This window comes from Triturus cristatus, chromosome 6 (assembly GCF_964204655.1).
Source record: "Triturus cristatus chromosome 6, aTriCri1.1, whole genome shotgun sequence".
Taxonomy (NCBI): domain Eukaryota; kingdom Metazoa; phylum Chordata; class Amphibia; order Caudata; family Salamandridae; genus Triturus; species Triturus cristatus.
This window is the reverse complement of record NC_140589.1, coordinates 768,155,286-768,180,316: the sequence shown is the minus strand read 5'-3', so window position 1 is coordinate 768,180,316 and position 25,031 is coordinate 768,155,286. Positions and strand designations below refer to the sequence as shown.

General features: G+C 45.1%; 1 protein-coding gene across 1 annotated transcript in view; it reads left to right on the top strand.

Moving 5' to 3' along the window:
* Positions 1–25,031, top strand: part of LOC146817841 (G protein-coupled receptor family C group 6 member A-like) — a 358,097-nt gene that overhangs the window by 306,274 nt on the left and 26,792 nt on the right. The window contains exons 4-5 of the mRNA XM_085611304.1: positions 19,389–19,595; positions 21,989–22,106. Of these exons, the coding sequence (XP_085467430.1) occupies positions 19,389–19,595; positions 21,989–22,106 (325 nt within the window). The remainder of the gene's footprint in view (positions 1–19,388; positions 19,596–21,988; positions 22,107–25,031) is intronic.

The window sequence follows — 25,031 nt, the reverse complement described above, 5'->3', positions numbered from 1 at the left end:
CATTTCATCAGATCATTAAATTTGCATACAATTATCAGAAAAAAGAAACAATTAAATTTGTACATTTAAAACATGCATAAATATTTTAAAAAGAATAAAAAGAAGGGTATGTTATAAAAGAGAGGAAGTTCATTTTTCACAGATAAAGTGCCTGTGCCTTAATTTGGACTTATTCAAACGTGCTCCTGCCACTAGAAAACTAGCGACAGCGAAGGCTACTTTTATATTAGGAAGAAGTTGCAAGAAAAGCAGAGCTGGTTTTACCTGAATAAAGCCCTGAGAACGTAAAATAGGGAGCAAGTACCTTTTTCTAATCTCAATGTAATGACCGCAGAACATAATAAAATGCATCGTATCCTGAACCGAAAAACAATCGCAATCACAGGGTTCAGCGTCATCAGGTCTGGCCCAAGTTCCAAAGTTACCCAAGATAAAGTGGATTAAATCGAAACGAAATCTCGTTAAGAGAAAACGATGGTAAGGGTTTGTTACCCACACAAGGTATGGTTCCATTCCAGGAACAGAGGTGAGCAAAAAGTGTTTCCTTACCATGGGTTTTTTTAACTCTTGTGCTTCCCTTTCCAGAGCGTATAGATTTAACAGGGTATTTTTAACTGATTTTAAGTCTTCGGAAGTTATTTCATCCGGAGATGAAAAGAGCTCCGGTCGGCCTGCTAAGGACAGCTGAGTTCTCACATATCCTACCCATGGGATTTTAAGTGCTCTGTCCAGGGCTAAACAATCTTTTAAAATGATGTGATTTAATGTAAGCTCCTGGTTAAGCCAGATTTTTAACCAGCCAATCACTGGTGCTAATTTCAAGGTGTCAGCTATATAGCCCAATCCTGCCTCTGTATGTAATGCAAATATCGGGGTTGATTGTGGAACAGAAAGAAGAGATCTTAAGAATTTATTTTCTACATTCTGTATTTTAATGGGGTTAGTATATCCCCAAATAATGGAGCCATACTGGGCGACTGACATGCATTTTGCTTTATAAACTTTAATTATGCTTTCCATAGGACGGGCGCCCAGTTTTTTGGCAAAACCCAGCAGCCCTGCGGTTGCTCTAGCGACAGCATTACTTTTAACCAGAAGCTGAGGGCCCCAGGAGCCCTTTTCATCAAAAGTCACACCTAAATAAGGGAAAAAAGGAACTCTCTTTACCTCCTTCCCTGTGCAGTAAAATGTTAGCATCTTTTTTTTTCTGCCTGCGTGTCCAGAGATCATTACATGTGATTTATCTGTATTAATTTTCATGTCCAAAGATGCCATAAAAGCTACAAAGGATAAAAGGAGTTTATTCAGTGCAACTCCAGAGCGTGCAAGAAGAACAGCATCATCCGCGTACAGGAGGACAGGTATCTTTGTCTCCCCTGCTCGCGGAATATCACTGTGTGATGTTTGCATTACTGTCTCAAGGTCATTGATGTATAGAGTAAATAATAGGGGGGCGAGTATACACCCTTGTCTAACCCCCCTCTCAGACTTAAAGAGACAGGTGCATCTTCCTTCCCTAGTGACTCTAACAGAAGTCATCAGATCCTTATGTAGCTCAGCTAAGTAATCAACTAAGGGTGGGTCAAGGCCCATGGCCAACAGGATCCCCCACAGCCTCGACCTATTAACTAGGTCAAAAGCTGAGGAGAGGTCCATAAAGGCCATGTACAGTGAACCACCCCTAGCGACCACATATTTGTTTATAATAAGCTCTAGGTTTAGGCATTGATCTAAAGTTCCTCTTTTGGCTCTAAAGCCATATTGTGCATTAGATAAAATACCCTTGCTATCTAAAATCGTGGACAATCTGCCTAACAGGACTCTCCCCAAGATTTTGACACTTGAATCAATAAGAGAGATGGGCCTGTAACAGGCCGGATCTGTCCTCTGGCCCTTTTTGAAGATTGGCACAATGGTCGAAGTTGCCCAACTGGGGGGGAAAATAAATTCCCTAGTGGCGTTAAAAATGTTAGTTAAAATTTTTGAGCTAAATTGAGGAGCGGTCTTAAAGAAGTCTGCAGGGACCCCATCTGGCCCCGGTGCCTTTTTACAAAGTGTATCTTTTAGTGCAAGTATCACCTCTTCCTGGGTGAAAGGAGGAATTTGAGTGAGTGATTTTAGTGCTGTTGTTTCACAATCTGTTGTGGTGTGAGTTTGACTATAAATGTTACTAAAGTGTGACACCCATTGTTCGTCTGGGATAATACAGTCAGCTCTTTGATTATCTAATCCCACAAAATATGGATGGTTTATTACTGCCCAAAATTTCGCACTATCTTTCTGTGTCTCGGGCAGTAACAAATCATTCCAAGCCTCATTTTTAATCTCAGATTTCCTCTTCCTAATAGCAAGATTGTATTGTTTCCTCAATGAAGCTATCAGTACTCTATTTCTAGGTTTACACTTTAGAGCTTTAAGAAGGGCTGAATGGGCCCTAGAACAGTTTGAGTCAAACCATCTAGGGCCAATTGGTTTGTTTGATTTTGCCTTTATGGTCAGATCTAAATTAACTTGATGACATATAGCACCAAAGGCATCAACCACTTTGGCACTCGGGTTTTCGTTATCAAGACAAATGGCAATTTCATCAGCAACTTTGGCCAATGTCTCCTGTAAAAAAGATGTTGGGATAACTTGGTCCCATTTTAGCCTACGATTTTGATCTTTAAGCTCAAGACCTGGTGCGCACAATGTGTCAATCTTCCTGTTTTCCAGGGCTCCAAATGCTAAAACCTCTAAAATCACAGGATTGTGATCGCTAAAAACAGAAGTTTCTACCGTATAAATGAATATTTTAGGTAGAATACTTAAAGAAACAAAAATATAATCTATAATTGTACCAGAATCATGACCCACATATGTTGGTAGCCTCAAATCGTTTGAGCAGGTACAAGATTCGTAAAGGTTGAGGGTAGCCAAAAATGATTCCAAGATCTCTCCGCATGGAGTGTGTTCAAAATGCGGAGATAAAGGATGGAAAGGAAGTATCTCAGTTTCCCTCTGACAGCCTGCCAAACAGGGATGGATATTAAAATCTCCCATAAGGATTACCTCAAGTTCACAACAGCTATTCTCAATATGAGTAGATAAGAGATCCTGTAAGGCTAACAAATGCTTGTTAGGAAATTGACTGGTCGAAGAATTATAAAAATTTACGAATAAAATAGGGTTACAGTTTGATAAGGTCAATTCAACCATTAAGCAGTTTTTGGATTTAGACTGGATATATCTGGGTTTACCTTTAACGTCAAGAGAAATATACACAACTAGCCCACCCCTAGCTCTTCCTGCTTTACTAGGGACTGCAGGCACTGAAAAATGAGAGTAGCCATCTAGGGGCAAACACTCTGACGTGTCCCAAGTTTCCTGGAAAGCGAGAATGTCATAACTCCTGATTTTGTCCAGCCACATTTTGTCTTTAAATTTGGTTCTAAGTCCAGCAATGTTCCAGCTCAAAATTCTACAGGCTCTATTGCCTGCAGAGAACTGGAGAGGTAAAACAAGAGCCGGCTGTGGTTCCTCAACATCATTAATTTGACTTGGCAAAAGTCAATCATTTTGATCCATAAAAGAAAGTGGCGCAAAACGGTTAAACAGTTCCAAAGGTTGTGTAACAGGGTTAAATTCAAAGGGTTGTTGTCGGTAGGCTGGTGCGTTATTCCTTATATCTTGACCCCATCTAGAGTGAAAATCCCAATTTGTATTCCATCCTAAAACAGGAGTCTTTGGGATTGATACATTCTGCTGTTCCCCATAAAAGAATTTCAGAGTAAGGGGAACCACAGTGCCTTGTCTTCGTTGAGGGGGAAGGATATTTGCAAGAATATTAGGAAGAACATTTTGGTTTGAAAAGCTTACGGCCACACAATCACCTTTGAATTTTTTTGGGCGATTTCCCAGCCAAGGAACCCTAGATGCTGTTTTGATTACACTTGCGAGATGTTGCTGTCCTCCTGGAGCTAGCCGCACATTACTGGTTAACCAGTGTAAAGCTTTGCTACACAGTGAGTTAGAACTTTCCACCGAGCCTCTTTCTAATGGAGGAACATTTGCAAGAACTAACACCACGGGTGTGGCTTCAACAATAAATTGCAGGGGATCCGTCATAGAAGTATGGGGTTGTAATGTTTGCATGTGGGTAACGTTTGCCGCAGGAATTGAATTTGCTGGGGGACACTGGGACGTAGAGGACCCAACAACAGCGTTGGGAATCAGTGACGATGGATTCTCCCCAGAGGGCTCTGTTCCCTTTCCGGCACCCAAAATAGTTCCATCAGCGGCTTCCCCATGTTTATTGTTCAGAAGAGTAACTATCGTGGTTAAATTTTCAATACCACTTGCAACTGTATTTTGATAACCACCCAGCTTCTTGACCTCTGCTTGTAATTTGTCTATCTTAGAAATGAGGGGTTTGATAATAAAATTGATTTTAGTCTCAATAAAGTCCGCAATTTTGTCTAAAAGGGCTTCTTCAATAGAACAAATAGAGGGATCCTCAGCATGATTCATTTGTGTAGATTTTGAGGAATTAACTCTCTTCCATTTAGCCCCAGAGCGTAGACCACCCCGCTTAAGAGGGATCTTGGTGCACTGACGTTTGGATCTAACTTCATGAACTGTAGGAGTTAAGTCAAGAATAGGCACCTGGGATGTCTGAGACTGTGTGTCTTGATCAGAATTAATATCAATCAAAATATTTATATCACCCTCAATAAACGAATCTTCAGAGGCTGGGATTACATTGTCCGGAATATCAGGTATGACTTGTGCAACAGTGTCAGCTGACATGGTGGCGCTAAGAACATCTTGAGTGTTAATTTCATCAGACGAAGTAATAGCAGAAGTGGGTGGGGACAAACAAAGTAAGTCCGGTGATTGGCTCAGCCCCAATGACTCCCTCCTTTGCGTATTGATCTTCTGTACAGTCTGAACCAAATAATTGTTCATCTTGTTATTTTGAACTGTGACTGCTTTTTTAGGCATGACTTATACTGTAACTGCAAAACGTGCGAAGTAATGATTTTGGGGAAATCTGTGTGCTCTACTTACTTGCGCAAAGGTGTCCAATATGACTCCTGCAGCATGTGTGGCCCTGCCCCTGCCTCTTCCTGCCGATGAGGGCCGTAGAGGGCCCGCCCTTTGCCCGGGCTTCGCTCCGGGCGTCCCGCGAAGCGGGCCTGACGCTGATTTTATGCGCCTCCTGGCGCCGTTGATGCGTGCGTGCTGTGCGCCGCCGCAAGTGCTGCCGGGATTCATAGTCCCTTGCGGCGGCGCGGGATCTGGCTGGCGATGACTCCTGGCGGTGGCGGCACAAGCGCGTGATCTGTATGGACTCTTGGCGGTGGCGGCCTTCAGGTGAGTACGGTTCCCCCCGCTCCGCCGGCCTGACGCTGATTTTATGCGCCTCCTGGCGCCATTGATGCGTGCGTGCTGTGCGCCGCCGCAAGTGCTGCCGGGATTCGTAGTCCCGTGCGGCGGCGCGGGATCTGGCTGGCGATGACTCCTGGCGGTGGCGGCACAAGCGCGTGATCTGTATGAACTCTTGGCGGTGGCGGCCTTCAGGTGAGTACGGTTCCCCCCGCTCCGCCGGCCTGACGCTGATTTTATGCGCCTCCTGGCGCCGTTGATGCGTGCGTGCTGTGCGCCGCCGCAAGTGCTGCCGGGATTCGTAGTCCCGTGCGGCGGCGCGGGATCTGGCTGGCGATGACTCCTGGCGGTGGCGGCACAAGCGCGTGATCTGTATGGACTCTTGGCGGTGGCGGCCTTCAGGTGAGTACGGTTCCCCCCGCTCCGCCGGCCTGACGCTGATTTTATGCGCCTCCTGGTGCCGTTGATGCGTGCGTGCTGTGCGCCGCCGCAAGTGCTGCCGGGATTCGTAGTCCCGTGCGGCGGCGCGGGATCTGGCTGGCGATGACTCCTGGCGGTGGCGGCACAAGCGCGTGATCTGTATGGACTCTTGGCGGTGGCGGCCTTCAGGTGAGTACGGTTCCCCCCGCTCCGCCGGCCTGACGCTGATTTTATGCGCCTCCTGGCGCCGTTGATGCGTGCGTGCTGTGCGCCGCCGCAAGTGCTGCCGGGATTCGTAGTCCCGTGCGGCGGCGCGAGATCTGGCTGGCGATGACTCCTGGCGGTGGCGGCACAAGCGCGTGATCTGTATGGACTCTTGGCGGTGGCGGCCTTCAGGTGAGTACGGTTCCCCCCGCTCCGCCGGCCTGACGCTGATTTTATGCGCCTCCTGGCGCCGTTGATGCGTGCGTGCTGTGCGCCGCCGCAAGTGCTGCCGGGATTCGTAGTCCCGTGCGGCGGCGCGGGATCTGGCTGGCGATGACTCCTGGCGGTGGCGGCACAAGCGCGTGATCTGTATGGACTCTTGGCGGTGGCGGCCTTCAGGTGAGTACGGTTCCCCCCGCTCCGCCGGCCTGACGCTGATTTTATGCGCCTCCTGGCGCCGTTGATGCGTGCGTGCTGTGCGCCGCCGCAAGTGCTGCCGGGATTCGTAGTCCCGTGCGGCGGCGCGGGATCTGGCTGGCGATGACTCCTGGCGGTGGCGGCACAAGCGCGTGATCTGTATGGACTCTTGGCGGTGGCGGCCTTCAGGTGAGTACGGTTCCCCCCGCTCCGCCGGCCTGACGCTGATTTTATGCGCCTCCTGGCGCCGTTGATGCGTGCGTGCTGTGCGCCGCCGCAAGTGCTGCCGGGATTCGTAGTCCCGTGCGGCGGCGCGGGATCTGGCTGGCGATGACTCCTGGCGGTGGCGGCACAAGCGCGTGATCTATATGGACTCTTGGCGGTGGCGGCCTTCAGGTGAGTACGGTTCCCCCAAATGGTAGCTGTGGAGAGCTGCCTTCAGGCTTAGGCTTGAAGGAATGTTAAGCCGCTTGTTTTACCAGAATGCAACCTTAATGTATTGGTTAAATGAAAGGAGAACCACACAGTAGTTATAAAAATATGTATTTATTATTATAACACCTTAAATACCTCACAGTATCTGCTACACGCAGATAAACACAAAGTACACAATACTGTAGCACAGAAACAAACGTAAGTAGCACTAATACACAGTGGGCTCCAGGGACACTAAATCATATACTAAAATAGTGGTATAAGAACCACGATTCGAGTCAAGACAGCGTACAGAGGTTGTAGAATCACTGGGACCCCAAGGAACCACACAAGTTGAGTAAGTAGGGACCCCACGGAGGACGGGTACAGTGTGAGAACACCATCGTGTGCTACTTACAATTTAAGGGGAGAGTCGCAGTTGCAGTTTTAGTGTTTAAGAACCCATCCCAGTGGATTGCGAGGAAATCCTTTAGAACTTAAAAGGTTGGAGAGCCACCCCACCCATGGATACCAAAGTACCAGAGTTACCTATCCCAGGGAGGCTGGGTGCATAAGGTCGAATTGGCGTCCAAAACCGCCGTCGTTCTCAAAGGGAGTCTTCAAAGAAATGCCACTGCTGGAAAGAAGAAAAATGTCCGGTGGAACGCACAGGTGGATTCTTGAAGGAAAGAACCTGAAAGCAGAGGGGACAGAGTCTGGGTCACTCAGGAGTGACCAGGGGCTCGGTAGACGAATGCCCACCGATGTCGGGTGCTTCAGGTGCGAAGAAGGAGACCTTGACTCTGCAGCCACGGGGACCAGGAGATGTTGAAGATGACCAGGAGCCAGATACGAGCTATCCCACAGAGGATGTCGAGTGCTGAGGGGTCCGTGTCTGGCGGGAGCACCGAGAAGCCTTGGCAATGACAACCCACGAAGAAGGTTGAGGAAGGTCAAGGTCTGGCTCAGCAAGGACCAGGCGACTCACCATAGCAAGGGGAGTCAGGGCAGGCCTGGAACAACTGGGGGAGCCCAAGAAAATCAGTGTTGTTCCTCAAATAGACCCACGGGTCAAAGCCACAGGGGTCGTGAGGGGACCTCCAGCAGTTTCACAAAACAACAGCTTGCAGGGCACAGAATGTGAGGAGACAAAAGTTCTTTGTAGGAAATGTGCACCGAGGTTTGGGCTACCGATAGCCCAATGCATTTAGTTGGGGAATGCCAACAAGCATATGCAATCGCAAAAGTAAGTGGTGCACAGGGGTTCAGGTTATGCTATCCCAACGAGGGATACTGACCTCAAACTCAGTGAGAAAGCAGCTCGACCTCCAAAAACATTGGAACGTACCTCCTGTGTTGCTGAAGCATTCGGAGTCCACAGGAGCTCAGGATCAGCAGACCAGTCAGTTGCGTTACGGTGCCTGTGAATGCAGAGGAGTGACTCCTTCACCCCAAGGGAGATACTTCAGATGTCCTTGATACTCCACAGGTCCTGCACGGAGCCTGTATGGTGCACGGGCACAGACGATGTTTTGGACAGAGAGGAAGATGTGGTCAGGCCCAGTCGAAGTCCAGCGAAGTCCAGAGTGTTCAGACGGTCGAAGTTGAGTGGTTTCTTGATCAGAATCTTGTCCATGTCGAATCTAGGGTCCTACAGCTGGATAAGTCCTTTTGTACCCACTGGAGATGGTTGGAGAGATTCAGGGACCCTCCCAGGGGAGGGTCAGGACAGAGGGGAGGATACTCCCCTGCCCTTTGTCCAGTTTCACGCCAATGCACTTGCCAACAGCTCCCAGGACTGGTTTCAACTGGACTATGCACAGAGACACCGAGTGTGCCCCAGATGCAGACTTTCAGGCACTTTGGAAGTGCACCCACCTAGCCCCATTACACTAAATCCTGTCTGGGAGGTGGTCACACCTCCTTGTGACAGGATGGCTATTGTCCTGCCTTCCCCTGCTCGAGCTTGGCTCAGCAGCAGGAGGGCAGAAATGTTTCTCTGGTCGACAGCAACCATTTTGTGCTGCCCCGGTCAAGAAGACTGGTACTGGAAAGACCAGTGACCCCACGAAGCTCGCTTCAAAAGGGTGGAATCATACCTCCCACACCAGTTACCGGGGTGGAGGTATGATTCCAAGGTGTTTGATACCAAACACAACATTTTTATTTCAGCCGTTTTCGAGATAGCATTTACCGCAAGGATATAATGCACCCCTACCTATATGTCTGGCTGTGTCACAGACAACCCGGGAGTATGGTCTCTGAAGGCTGCAGAGGGGCTCTGCTCATGCAGGGGCACCCTCTCACATGAAACCCAACACCCTGCCTTCAGGATTGTCAAGGCCTGCTATAGGGGTGACTTATCAGTTTTAAGTGTAGTGATCTATAGATATAATAAACCTATATCTAAAGTAAGTGGTCCAAATCCAAGCACCAGCTTACACAGGCTGCAATGGCAGACCTGTAGTTCCATTTTACATGGCCTTTCAGGGGTGGCATAATACATGATTCAGCCCATGGGAGGCCTCTGAGTACCTGTGCCCGGGTACATGTATCCAAACTGGAGTGTACCAAAGTACATGCATAACATTTTAAGGAGAAAGCAGATAGACTGGGGTCCTGATTATCAGGATCCCAGTCAGGCTAGTCAAAAGCAGGGTAACATCAAGCAAAAAGTGGAGGTAACCATAAGGAGCAGATCCTACTTTCCTACAGCATATAACATTGCTCATACCTGTGGGCTGTGATCGAAGCAGCAAGTGTGCTGACCCTGACACCGCAAACGCCTGTGCCTGGTAGAAACTCAAGGGTATGGTAGCAAGGGGTGAATGGTATTTTGTCCCCTGCAGTCATGGTAAGGCAATTTCACACTTGAGTGTGAGATGGTGCATGCTGTTCGCCTTATTATATCAAAGTCTCATCATGCTTTTACAGTCAATGTATTCTTAGAGTGCAGGACCTTCCTTTTCCTCTCTGCTCACCTAATTCTCCAGAGATTTTGTATAGAAATGGGAACCACATTTCTCTACATTTGAATTCTTGCACATTGCTTACATCACATAATCTATTGCAAATTACTTTAAATCTCGTGGGGTGGGTTAGATGGTTTGATTGTGCTTTTATGGCTGTTTCGGGTGGGTTTTAAAGGTGCATTTCATGTGGTGGTCTCTTTAATATCAAAGATGATATGACAGGAGCCATATGCAACTGAAGGACACAGAAGGGAACAATGACCAGGGTATTGCTGCCCTAATTATGCATACATAAGCCAAATACCCCAGGACAAAGACAAGGCGCCCAACAAGTAATCTCAAAACTCATTGCCAACTCCAACTGTGTCTCTTTAAAATAAACATCTTACTGGTGAAAAAGAATACTTGCTTCAAAGGCATCTTTGCCCTCTGCAACTATTAGGTGGCATGCTTCAACGTGGGTTCCCTGGAAGACATCTGCAATTGTAGGTCTTATTCTTTTGCCTTGTTTGGATGTATATATGATCATTTTTTGCTTTTTGTGTTAGCATACAGTGCGCTCACCATAACAAGTTCTGTAGTTCATTTTTCCTTTTGACCTCTGCACACACAACAATGCATATGCTCTGAGGGCTTTTATTAAGATGGAGTGTGAAAACAAGGGGTTCTCTGTGGTGTAGAAGGCACACCGTGTCAGCTCATCAAGCTGCTGAGGACTGACAGGGGTGGCAGTGACAGATTACAATGACGGGACAAACCATTTTACTTGTCACCTGCGAGGGGAGGCAGACAACTCTTCGATATTTTTAAATTCATCTTCCAATCCCATACAACTGAATCATTCACTACAGATATGTGGGACTTGGATGCTATTCGAAATTGTGTTTCTGGCTGGTAGAGGTAGGAACAAACCTAGTCAGGGTAAGTCAGGTACACACCATAAATTAATCTGTGCTCACCTTCTGGTAGCTTGGCACAGAGAAGGCAGGCTTAATTTAAGAGGCAATGTGCAAACAGTAATACAGTAAAAACACCACAAAAAGAATCCACACCATTTAATAAAAATAGATTATGATTTTATGAATAAATAAAGATAGCTCCTCTCTCCTATCCTGCTCAGAATGCCATCAGGATGCAGATGGGCACTCAGACACATCTAGCATTCCTTTGCGTGTGGCTGGGTATAGGGAATGCACAAAGCCAAGCTGTCACCCACCCCAAATGTGTATCAGACACAGGCTACAGGCACACAGAGCCTTAAGAGCAGAGAAATACCATCTTTCTAAAGGTGGCATTTCTACAATAGTAAAGGTAAATCCAACTTTGCCAGCAAAGAGGATTTATTATTACCTTTCCAATGATATGAAAAATGGAACTACCCTTTCTCAATCAAGAATTGCAGCTTAACATTGTATTAAGAAATTCCCAATGTTAACCTATGAGAGGAGTAGGTCTCACAATAGTGAAACACAAATGTAGATGTTTTTCATTACTAGGACTTGCAAAAGGTAAAAGTGCATGTCCTATCTTTTACTTATACAGCAGCCTGCCCTATGGGCTACATAGGGTCTACCTTAGGGGTGACCTCTGTGTATTAAAAGGAGAGTTTAAGACTGGGCAAGAGGTTAAAACTGCACAAACAGGCTCTGCAGTAGGTCTAAGCCATGTTTAACGGGCTTCTTGTGTAGGTGGCACAATCAGTGCTGCAAGGCCGCTTGCAGCATTTAATTTACAGGCCCTGGGCACAGATAGTGCGCTCCACTAGGGACTTACAGATAAATTAAATATCTCACTTGTGGGGAAGACAATGTTACTATTTTTAGGGGATAAGTACATGCACTTTAGCACTGTTCAGCAGTGGCAAAGAGCTCAGAGTCCTAAGGCCAACAGAAAGAATCAGCAAAAAGAGGAGGTAAGTAGGCAAACAGGTTGGGGAAAGATCATCCTAAGAAGGACAGGTCTTATACGTGTCCCCCCAACTGAAAGTGGGGAGAGGTACCTAATCTCTAGGAAGTTCTCATCACTAATGTGGAAAAACCTGTACAGAGCATCAGCATTGGTGTGGTCTAACCCTGGCCTGTGTTCCACCCTAAAGTCCATATCCTGTAGGGAAATGGACTACCTCAAAAAGTTTGGATTGTCACCTCTCATTTGCATTAGCCACTTGAGGGGCCTGTGGTCGGTCTGAATCAGGAAGTGAGTCCCAAAGAGGCATGGTCTCAACTTCTTCAGTGTCTAGACCACAACAAAGGTTCCTTCTCATAGCAGTCCACTTTTTTACCTGGGAAGTAACCTACTGGAGATGGAGGCTACTGGTTGGTCCGGCCTTCTTCATTAAGTTGTGAAAGTAATGCCCCTATGCCATTCTCTGAGGTATCTGTCTGAATAATAAATTCCCTGGGCAAGTCAGGGGCCTTGAGCACAGGGGCCCGTGCACAAGGCCTGGATTAGGGAGTCAATACAAAAACAGAACAAACAGGGGACTAAGATCGTCGCACTTCACTTCTTCCATTTCCTTCTTGTTAAAGGGATTGGTGCACAACAATTCCTGCACCCTCCGTTGTTTGATGCAACTGACAAAGCAGAACAAAACTGGAAAAATGATGGAATTGTGCATCTGTGGCAGTCGTGTATTTACTACCGTCAAATGAAGAGTCTGGAAAGTTCTCCAATTTTGTCACCAGTTTCTTTAGAGTACAAAGAAGCATCATCCTGCCAACGCGTTTCGTTCAAATTGATTGCTTGAACTTCATCAGGGCTAAATTTCCTTGATCCAAAATGTATGTTTAATCAACGCGTGTCATAGGTTTCATATTGATGAAAACCATGCGTCCAAGACTTACGGCAAAGTAATGTTGCGACCAGTGATGTAACCGCAGAAATTAATATCGAGTGGCCATCTGATAATGCCACAAGTAAGATGGCCCAGATATAGTATTCCAGTAGTCCATGTGGAAAACTGGTGGAGAGAGTCAAATGCTTTTGGCATGCCTCTATCCAAATCACATTCCTGGACTGCTTCTTAGAAGTCAGCTCTTTCAAGGGTGCAACAATGCTCCCATATCCATTGACAAACCTCCTATAGACCCTGTGAGGCCTAGGAAGGCTCTTAACTCGGTTTGGGTTTTTGAGTGCTCCCAGTCCATGACAGACTCTATCTTTTCCTGAAGGGCCTGCACCTTACCCTTGTCCAGCATGTGTCTCAACTACACCACAGACCCCTGCCCTATCTGGCACTTACTGGCCTTGATAATCAGGCGTACCTGTTGCACAGCCTGAAGCACTTCCTGAAGGTGAAAAAGGTGGTCCTTCCAGCTGTTACTGAAGACTGCAATGCAATCCAAGTAAGCAGTACTGAAAGTCTCCATTTGAGCCAGGTTAATCTGAAAGTACCCTGATGAGAGATCGAAGTTACTTAAGTACGTGGAAGCTCTTAACTGTTATATCAGCTCATCAGCCTGGGAGATGGGATGAGCATCAGTCTTTGTGAATTAATTGAGCACCCTGTAATCCACACGGAACTTGAGTTCACATGTGGTGCCTGGTGAGGCAGCTTTTGGTACCAGAATCACATGAATGGATCAGAGGCTACTGGTGCACATCACCGCACTTCTAGCGCTGCAACCTATTCTGCCTAAACACTCTCATGCCTCACATCAAACGGATTTTAGGAGATCCGATCAATTGATCAATAAAACATCCCTGAGTTCCTCCCTCACAGTGAGGGGGTTGTAGCCCTTGGTTGCACTAGGATTTGCAACCAAGAGGAGATCCCAGATGATGAAGCTTGCCACCTCGGTGGGCGATGGGATTCCGTCCTTTTAAAAAGGACTTCCTCCAAGTTTAAGTAGGAGCTAATTGCTTGCACTGTCTGTGCTCTTGATCTCTTTTCAGAGAGCCTGATAAACCCGCGGACTCTTTTGTTTAATACACTATTATGTCTCTGCCATGGCCAAATATTTCTGATGGGCTGATGTAGTAAGGGCTTTCGGAGAATTGCTTATATGTCCATCTACCCAATTTAGATAGGTGGACATCTATCTGTTTTTTACTGCCCATCCCCTCCAGGAAAACCCTGGTGTCAAGGGGCCGTAAACAAGAAAAAAGGCCACCGCCACCATGGGAGATGCCTACCATAGCGTGGGGGGCATTACCTGTTATTTTCAAAAACAAAATCCCACTTTGAGGTTTTGTTTTTGAAAATAAAAAAATATTTGTATGGCTCCATCGTGTTTGACAGACCCATACTCTAAAGTTACAATGCCTTCACAGGAACCGCCTGTATGGCAGTTCTTGTGAACGTTAGAAATGTTCGTTGGCCAGATGGACATTTCTCATGGAGAACTATTACTGAAACCGGCCCTGCTTCGAAAGAAAAAAACTTATGACCGAGCTTTCTCTTGTGCAGCACCAAGAATTTGGAAAGCTCTCCACCCGAACATTAGAAGGATATCGTCCACTGCTGCATTCAAAAAGGAAGCCATATCCTTTTTTATGAGCAAACTCCTTCCATAATTTCAGCAGACTAGACATTATCAGACCACCTCCGAGTTCACATACAAGCTATCAGACTTCGACCCCTAACCTTCACGTTGGATTTGTATATATGAGTGTTAAAGCCTATATGTTTCTCTCACATATCAAGGTATAATTATTTAGAACCTTGTAGCATAACTGTTTCTAGCGATGTGCTGTAGGCTGATTATGTTTACTAAATTTCCATGTAGATCGTGTTGTCCTAAGTTGAAAGATATGTAAATGTAAAGCGCTCTGATACCCTATTTTGGGTCATGTTCGAGCTATATAGAACACCAAATAAATACATTTCTACATTTGACTATTGAGACCTCTGCCAGGGCAAGGGAGTAAATTACTCCATAGCCCTTGAGGAGGATTGACCGAACGCCAATTTATAAATTGGGCCCAATGTTTTTTGGAGCATCCTAAAGATAGGATGGTTGTTTTTTTCTTCAATATAGGGAGGAAAAGAATTAAACATCCTTGCCATAAAAGAAGTTGGGAGTGCTGATGCATTTAAACCTGTTTGCTACCAGCATCACCATAGCATTTGCTGCTGAAGCTTTGTAGCCTCTAGTCCTGATACTGCCAGAAACGTAATCACCTCTATTGCTGCTGGTGCGACCTCCAAAACCACTAGTCATTGTCCCACAACTGCTGATCCTGAAGTCACCATGGAGTTCAGCCAGAGGGCACATGTCTTCACCATGGAGGATAGGGAGAAAGAGCAGCAAGTTTTCCATCTCTCCATGATGGTGGTGAAGGAGCCTCGCTTCAATAAATGAGAAGAAGGTTATAACTGGGCCTGATCTAGCTGGTGGGCATCATGTGTCCTGTGCTGTCTCATCAGTTCAGGAGCTGGGAGCTGGAATGTCAGTCGAAGAGGCAAATTAGGTGGATTAAATTAGCCATTCAAGACTGTCACCAGAAAAGATGGCCACAACGAAAGTGGAGTATAGCATGTATTTTATTTAGAAATACAGGATGAGCTAAAAGACCCGCTTTTGGATATTAACTTTTGATCTGACTTAAGGTATAATGGTTTTTTGTAGAGTATATTGTGCTCCTAGTATATAATGGGGTGTGTTATGTTATCTGTAGTATGTTTGGTACAAACTCACAGTCCTTGATACATGGGAGTTTTTGTTTCCTAAGGTAGAGGATGCCATTAAAGTCAACTTTGAGGATCCTTAAATGATGTTTTAAAGTTAGCTGAGCAAAATGAAGAAACAATGAGCTGCTGTTCCATTTCCTCACTCAATACTAAATATTGTCCTCTTTATACATGTTCTTTCTTCACCACTTCAGCCCTATCCTGTCCTTAGTGTGTGACGTGAAAGTTCTGTGTCCCAACTTATAAGAACTAGAACACAGTAGATTCTTTCATGACTGCCCCAACTTGATCAGCAGCTTTTCATCCCTCCCTATGAAACTGTCATGGCAGCTGTTGCTGTCAGCTAAAAAGAGTCCAGGCAGGGAATCCTCACTTTCTCCATGGCTCACATTGGCTTAGGTTGGCTACGTTCCCAGCCTTTCACTGTTGTTTCCCTATCCATAGAAGTAGATCAATAGCAAGCTGTCACTTCACAGAAGGACACACTGCTTGGCTTGCTGCTCCTTGGTGGCATTTCAGTGAGGTATCTCCTTCTGAACAAGTTCTTGATGTCCCAAAGGGCATTAATATGGTTAAATTGATGGTTTCGAACCCTCTTTCCTTCTATTTATTTGTCTACGCATCTAGACTCATTTAGCTGCTGTACTTTCTTGCTATATACCGAATGGTGTGTGACACATTCTGTATGGTATCATCCTTCGAGATATTGAACCCTTAACAACAACTTACAAGGCATATGGCAAAGGAATACCTGGATATATTGTCTGACATCCAGGTGCAGGCATGCCACCTGGGGCCGCATTAGACATGCAGCACACTTTCCTTCAAGGTGCGCCCGGCACAATGAAGGAAAGTGTGCTGCATTATGGGGGAATGCACTACCCTCAGGGCAGCCGTAAACTCATGCTGCCCTGGGGCAGCGCATTCATGTGAAATAAGGAGCGGCTGCTTTACAGCCGCTCCGTGTTTCACTGTGCAGGCGGCAACCCGGCTGCCCATTTAAAGGGGAATCCCCTTGCAGGCGGGTGCACTCAGTGACTGTCAGTGTGCCTCCTGAGGGCTTCTTTGCCTCTGCGCCCACATCGGTAATATGGCATGGGCGCAGAGGAAAAGGGATTCCGTCATTTGAATGGGCACCCTCCCATCCAAATGAGGGAACGCACGTTGAAGATAGCACAGGCGCTTTATGTGCGCCAGCGTTATTGGTATTACAGAACGGGCCGCACAAGTATCTGCTGCCCCTTCTGTAATACAAAAGTGCCCTGGGGGTGTGCAAAGTGGGCGCTAGTGGCTGGAGGCTAGAATTTCTTTTCAACCCCTTGACAGTCAAGGACAAAAGCAGCACCTTCCCTCCCCATGACCACCCACCTTCTCATTTTCCTACTCCCCACAGGCTTCCCCTGTTAGCCCATGAAAATGTTCCACCTGTGCTGCTCACTTTTCAGGGGCAAGTCAGACCGCCTAAAAAACACCTCATTGACCACCTGGGCAATCCTGTAGATGGATGTTCGAGTCATAAGGGTTGAGATGAGTGTAAAAGTCGTGTAATGGGGGATTTTATTTTATGGGGGGGCGGGAGATGGGTTTAAGAGGGATGGTAGGGGGTAGGTATTGGTGGGTGTAGGGAATTTGGCAGGCCAGGATACTTTGAGGATTGGTTTGGTTGGAGTCGGGGGATGAAAGGGGGATAGTAGGGGTTGTAATGTTTTGGGTTGGAAGATGGATGGTAAGTGGGCTACATTTGTTAATAAATATATTTGTGATGCACTTAGAGTAGTGATGCCATGAGCAAGAAGGGGAGAGGAGTTGGCCTAACGGCTATGGCGCTCGACCTCAGACCTGGGGAACTGGATTCGAGTCTCGGTAATGACGCTGAGCATCCTGTGATTCTGGGCAAATCACTTAATCTCCCCGTGCCTAACAAAGAATGAATGTGTGTCCTAATGTAACGTAACTGGTGCTATGTAAAGCGCTCTGATACCTGATTGAATTCGGGTCAAGTTCGCGCTATATAAAACACTGGAGAAAAAAAAATGGTGTGCATAAATGATTGTATATGTATGGGATTGTTGCTATGTTCTACATGCCTGGATTGTTTGGAAAATTAAACTTACATGGCATATTGCTGATCTGCATATGTTCAATGCAGTGTTCTTCAAGGCAGTTGTGGAACAGATGCATTGATAATTTCGCAAAGAGCAATACCAGTACTGGAAGGATGCAAGAGTAAGAGGTCGCTATGACTGCAATACTCATGGAACATACCCCACAAACTGGTGCTTATTCACACATTCCTGTAGGTTTATTCATCATGTCAGCCCATTTTGCGCATATTTGACCTGTTTTCCTCCGTAAAGTTTGCTCAGGGAAGTGACAAAAGAAGGGGTAGTCAAAGGCACAAATTTTTATTCAGGTAAGAGTAAAAAATGTTGCTTCTGCCCACATCATATCATCTCTGATAGGAGCCATTGATTCATGTGTATGTACTTTAAACCATGGAAGTATTTTTTTTCTGTTTTTCATTTTGTATTTGTTTTTTGCATTTTGTATTTTGATTCTGTTTTCATTTTTGATTTTTGATGTTTTACTACATTCTTCTCAGTTCAATGATATTCCACCTTAATGTATGATTGAGTTGGAGAAGCATTACATTTTAATTCCTCACATTTGAGCATGTTCAAGTGGATTAAAATATGAAGGATTTTTTTTTGTTCACTTGCAATATGACACCAGGTGTTAAAGAACTGGTGCATTTGTGGTCTCTCCCTCTGCTGGTGCACTTTAAGTAGCCATGCACCAATGCATATACCCTTGTGCCATAGTTTAAGGGTTCTTGCTTTGTAGTCAGAATAGTTACAGAATGCAGCACACACGCAAAAAGGGAAAAAGCAAGGAGAAATAAAAATATTTCTCCTTGTTACTTCAGCCTCAGGGAAGAGCAGGGTTTTGGCTCAAATCCATGTCTACCATTCTTTGTAGAAATGGATTTGGGTCACAATCCATGGATGGGTACACAGGAACTCCTATGCACCACCCATGGAAGGCCCCCTTGATGCAAAGTAATGCAAGGCAATGCACTACGCTGCATTACTTTTCGTCACAAACCAACCAAATCGCAATTGAGTTATTTTGGAAACACCAACCCAATTTTCCGTCGAGTCTCTGTTAAAAAAGTAACTTGAACCTGACCCAAAATATTTGTAAATCTGGGCTACAGAAGCATTGGAATAATTCTTGAATTGTTTGACTAGTTGTACTATGAAACTACTTGATGTATATCTGCACCTACACACTTTGGAAGGTAAGTCTTGGTCATTGTTGCTTTTGTAAAAGACATTTTCTTGCTTAATCTATGGCACTGTTTTAAGAACGTTCTATGTTTAGTGTAAAAAACAATAGAGAGTGCAGTTTGTTTAGTAAATATATCGAAAAGGAAGGGCAAGCAGTGCACTAAAGAACGCTGTGAGGCACATTTACCATTATTTCACATGACACAGTGCAGCAGGCAAACTTGGGGCCCGGTTCACAGAACCAACTTAAGACAAAATCCTAAACTTACTACCATTTTGGTATTCACAGAAGTCACTTACTGATTTTGGTATTCACAGAAGTTAGGAGTCCTAACTTTAGGACTCCTAAATGTCTTCTGTGAATACCGAAAGTTTTAAAGTTTGGATTGTTCTCAGTTTAGGAGTAGTAAAGTTAGGACTAGGTACACATGGAGTAATATAGTTGCTTCATATTTTCTTAACCACTCAAAGCTTCACAAAGTGCCTTTTTGTGACTTAGGAAAGGCAAAAAATGATTTTACTTCTGCGCTGCACCACAAAAGTGATGCAACACGATGCAAAGTCATTGTAAATCTGAGCCACTTTATTTTGCTAATGTGAAGAATTTATCGATGCTAGTAAGTAAATTGAATTAACATTATGAGTGACCACTGTTTTATGCTTCCTTTATAGCTTCTTAATCAATTGAAAGAAATGCAATTTTCTGTGACAGCTGGATCATTTTCATTTGCTAATCTAGGATTCATCAATGGTTATGATTTAATAGCTTGGAAGATGATCAATGGTGCAATAACATTTGAAACTATTGGAGACTATGACATAGCACACAGTCACATTACCATCAATGAAGCATTGTTGCCTTGGGAATCAAAAGATAAGGTAGGTGCTAGTGTGTAATAATGTCAACCTATTTTCTTTACCTAATTCTCCAGACACTAAAGGTTTACCTTAGTAATTTTAAAATTATGTTCTGAGATTTTTAAGTTAGGGATTTAGTAGAACTGTGAGTATCCAAGATATACATTTATTATTTTAATGTAACCACCTTTGTCTTTGTGAGTTTTCATTAACAACGGCAGGATATCTTATATGAATATTTAAAGCAATGTTATAGGACTTATTTGCTATTTTTGAGTTGCTTCGCCATTTTTGCTTACAGAAGTGGCCACAGATGGCTGCGATTGATGTTTTTTCAATTTTGAATGCACTTGTAAAAATTGCACACTTTGCACACACATGTGCCCTGGGATTGAGGTCTCCCTTGGTAAGGGTCCATTTAGAAGAACACTTAAAGAAATCAATGAGGGGCCTAATGCATAAAGTGTGATGGGTTTACTTACACCATTGTGTGGTACCCGTCAATGGACATTTCATCTTGATAAACCTAGAAAACACATTTGTGAAATCTTCATAGCTTAGTGTACAAGGCAGCCTTAGATGTCTCTTTCCTAGAGCTCATGTAGCTACACAGAGAAACGTGTAAAAAGGTCAGTACTTCTGAGTCATAGATAGTTGTCAGTCCATATTCAGCAAACAATGATATATTGACCTGCCTGCGCAATATGTTTAGTTTTTTTTTTTTTTGCATAGCTTGGCATCCTTTCCTGGCTGGAGCATTCAAATCAGCCCGCCTATAATGTTTTAGTAGGTCATATCTGAAGACTCGCTCTCCCACCCATTGTTATCAACAGCTCAATCCTTGCTCCGACCTTTTTCTGTCTTTATGTTGGACCTCTTTTTTTGTGCAGTTTTATGTAGTGCAAACTCGACCTGAAGGAATTGGAGCACCATTAACCTCTTTGTGATCTACGTTGTGGCTCAGGCATGTCTCACCACGACATTCTGGCAATGGTGGTTGGTTATATCGGAGAGTTCATTCTCTCGTTGATATTACGCATATTTTGCTGAGCCTGTAGAAAATGCATGATTGAATGACTCAGCACCAGTCAAGTTTAACCAGGAGAAAACAGTTGATGCTGAAGATCTGCCGGACCAGATATGGCTAACTTCTCTAACCATTTTAATGCATCTTACACTCCACTAAAGCCAAAGGATACTTCTCAACAAGAAATCTACCTCCAGTCCATCATAAAGAAGGCTGCAAGCTTAGATCCATGAACGACATCCAAAAATGATTAGTTCAGTCATTGGTAGTGTGGAGATTAGACTATGGCAAATCTATCCTCATTGATATTAGCAAAGTGCATCTTGCCCCTCTCAAGCCTGACCTACATGTTGCAGCCTGTCTACTGTATGGCGAGATTGCATTGGCCATAACTCAACCATCAACTCAATACATTTTTAAATAGGACAATTCAGAACGTTTTTATTATAATGATCACAAACATTTTGTGCCTTTGTGATAAATCATGTGCAAAATGTGCATCATGTGCAAAATAAGCCAATTAGATATTTTAGGGTTTGTTGGAACAGGGGAATTTGCATTAATCAATCCTTCTCCTTTTCCAATAAACATGCCCAATAGCCACATCATTTTAAAGTCAGGGAAACTGTCCAATGGTGAAGTTTCGTTCTGCTCCACTGAAGGCAGCCCTTGGTTTAGGGGTCCACATCTGCCACTGAACTACTGTGTCACAGGAACATTGCCTTGCCAGAAGGACCCATCACTAAAATTACCCTGCCCTCAGACCACTTTGTGAGGCACAGCAGACCTGGACAGGGGAAACAAACAACTGCCCCAATGACCAGGCTGTTTGTTTCAGAAAATCAAAAACATGCAGAGTGGAGCCAAAATACATGTCACCCACTTGGCATGCTTCTTTGCCTGCATTGCATCTCCCTACCAGTGTATGATATTCCTCCCCTTACACTGGAAACACACAAAGAGATGAGGGATATTCCCTAATAATATTCCCCAGTGGAGTGCATCTGTCTTGTATTTCTTGGTTGTAGGCATATTCACTACTTCTTTGCAATAAAGAAAATCACTTTGGCCCACACAATAGTTGCCCTACTTTACCACTTCATGGACAGCTTAATCACTTGTTCAGCCAACTCTGATTCTGAAATGAAACTCCCCATTTTTTATCTTGGGTTTTATCTGAGTGCTCCCTCACCTATCTCCTCCTCTGCTCCCCTCGTCATATGAATCTTCTTTAGAAAGGGAGTGTGGTACATGTGGCTAATAAATAGGTTTATGCACAAATGATTTGCAAGTTATCTGGTAAAACAAGTGTCACCACAATGTTTGTTTACTGACAAGAATAGACTTGATTCCATTACATTTGAAATTTGTGTTCCTAATCTTGCAGATACCATTTTCAAATTGCTCCCGTCAATGTCAGCCTGGACAGATCAAAAAATATTCTGACATCAGATGTTGCTACACGTGTGTCTATTGCTCAGAAGGTTATTATTCACCTGAGTTTGGTAAGTATGCGGTTATATGGGCTGCAATGCATGTGCATTTTGATATTGTATCTTCATCACACAAGGAGATGATGGACGGAGCACTGAAACTTTTCAGATACTCACCCCCAGTCACAGATCTGATTTGACTCCATCATCGTTCTTTTACTCACTTCACCACCCCAGTTCAGACACAGCTATATGCAAATCAGTCTTGACCCTGTGCCTCATGGGAACAGTCCAGCCCGAACTGCCAAGGCATGTCTTCCCTGGACTAGAAACAAGCATCCTGGGACCGATTTCAGTCTAACATCCCTCATCAGCTAGGCTAGCTTGAATCTCGTGGCAAAGTGAGCAAGGGGCCCATGTCTGGGCATACCCTGCTAACTTAGAGTGAACAAAGCAAACACAAGGAGATGATAGATGCAGAGCTGACACTTTTCAGACATTCACCTCCAGTGACAGATCTGGGTTGAATCCATTATCGTTCTTTAGCTCACTTTGTCACCCCAGTTCAGACACAGCTATATGCAAATCAATCTTGACCCTGTGCCTCATGGGAACAGTCCAGCCTGAACTGCAAAGCCATGTCTTCCCTGGACCGGAAACAAGCATCCTGGGACGGGTTTCAGGCTAACAGCCCTCATCAGCCAGGCTAGCTTGAATCCAGTGGCAAAGTGAGCAAGGGACCCACGTCTGGGCATACCCTGCCAACTTAGGTCAAACAAAGCAAACACAAGTAGATGATGGATGGAGCGCTGAAACCTTTTAGACACTGAACACAGTCACAGATCTGGGTTGAATCCCTCATCGTTCTTTAGCTCACTTCGCCACCCCAGTTCAGACACAGCTATGTGCAAATCAGTCTTGACCCTCAGCCTCATGCGAACAGTCCAGCCTGAACTGCCAAGCCATGTCTTCCCTGGCCCAGAAACAAGCATCCTGGGACCAGTTTCGGGCTAACAGCCTTCATCATCCAGGCTAGCTTGAATCTATTGGCAGAGTGAGCAAGGGACCCACGTCTGGGCATACCCTACCAACTTAGGGTCAACAACGCGAACACAAGGAGATGATGGACGGAGTGCTGAAACTTTTCAGACACTCACGCCCAGTCACAGATCTGGGTTGAATCCATTATTGTTCTTTAGCTCACTTTGCCACCCCAGTTCAGACACAGCTATATGCAAATCAGTCTTGACCCTGTGCCTCATGGGAACAGTCCTGCCAGAACTGCCAAGCCATGTCTTCCCTGGACCGGAAATAAGCATCCTGGGACCGGTTTTGGGCTAACAGCCCTCATCAGCCAGGCTAGCTTGAATCCAGTGGCAAAGTGAGCAAGGGACCCACGTTTGGGTATACCCTGCCAACCTGGGGAGAACAAAGCAAACACACGGAGATGATGGACGGAATGCTGAAACTTTTCAGACACCCACCCCCAGTTTGGCTGGACTGTTCCCATTGGATGCAGAGTCATGACTGATTTGTATATGGATGGGTTCAACCTGAAATGGCATGGTGAGCAAAAACCAATGGATTTAGGCCCAGATATTTGTACTGAGGCGAATGTATGACATTGTTCTGCATTCTGTCCATTAATTGTTCTTTTTGCATTTGTCACCCTGAGTGGGACAGGTATGCCCAGACGTGGGTCCCGTGCTCTCCATGCCACTGGAGTCAAGCTACCCTGGCTGATGAGGGGTAAAACCCTGAAACTGGTCCTAGGATGCTTGTTTCCGGTCCAGGGAGGACCTGGCCTGGCAGTTCGGGCTGGACTGTTCCCATTGGGCACAGGGTCATGACTGATTTGCACATGGCTGAGTTCAAACTGGAATGGCATGGTGAGCAAAAAAAAAAAAGATGGATTTAGGCCCAGATCTCTGTACTGGGGTGAATGTATGACATTGTTTTGCATTCTGTCCATCGATTGTTCATTTTGCATTTGTCACCCTGAGTGGGTCGGGTATGCCCAGACGTGGGTCCCGTGCAATCCATGCCACTGGAGTCAAGCTACTCTAGCTGATGAGGGGTGAAACCCCGAAACCGGTCCTAGGATGCCTGTTTCCAGTCCAGGGAGGACCTGGCCTGGCAGTTCAGGCTGGACTGTTCCCATTGGTCTCAGGGTCATGACTGATTTGCATATGGCTGTGGTCAAACTGCAATGGCATGTTGAGCAAAAAAACAATTGATTTAGGCCCAGACCCTGTTCTGGGTTGAAGGTATGACATTGTTGTGCATTCTGTCCATCAAATTTTCTTTTTGCATTTAAATGTTGTGGGACTTTTTTTGCTCATCTAATCCTGGCCATGTCAAAGCTGATTTTCAATTGGCAAGACAGTTAGAAGTAGCTCCAATCTTATAATTGTAGGAATGAGTAGACGCTATGTACTACTTATGGCCGAGTGATTTTTCAATTAACTATATGACTGTCAACTGTACTTTCTGACTTTGGTAAGTAGGAAGATGTATTCTGTATTTCGGTACGGAGATACAGCAGGAATGCTTGAACCCTTTGGGATAAAATGACACGGCTTAGAATTGAGAGACTGAAGTCTTGCATTTTTCTATGAACAACTTTCCAGCCTATATTAGTTATCGATTTCTAATTGTTGGTTTGCAGCACACTGGCCTTCCTGCAGATATGAGTAGGTTTGAGGCGTGAAGAAAATTGATTATGTATGCTGGTCTGGTAAGATTTTGCATACAAAAAAATACATGTTTCATTGACAGGCATGCCCATACATGGCCAATTGCTGGATCTGCCTTGAGAATACATTTTGATTGTATTGATTTGATTTTAAAGCTGAAAAGCTTAAACATTTAGATGTATTTACATTTTGCAGACTTAGGTGAGACTCTCCCTTGGGTAGGAAAGCTAGCTCTTACTGGCTCTTGGTCCATGACCCATGGGTCCAGACCTCAGTCATCCATATGGGTGACACAGACCTC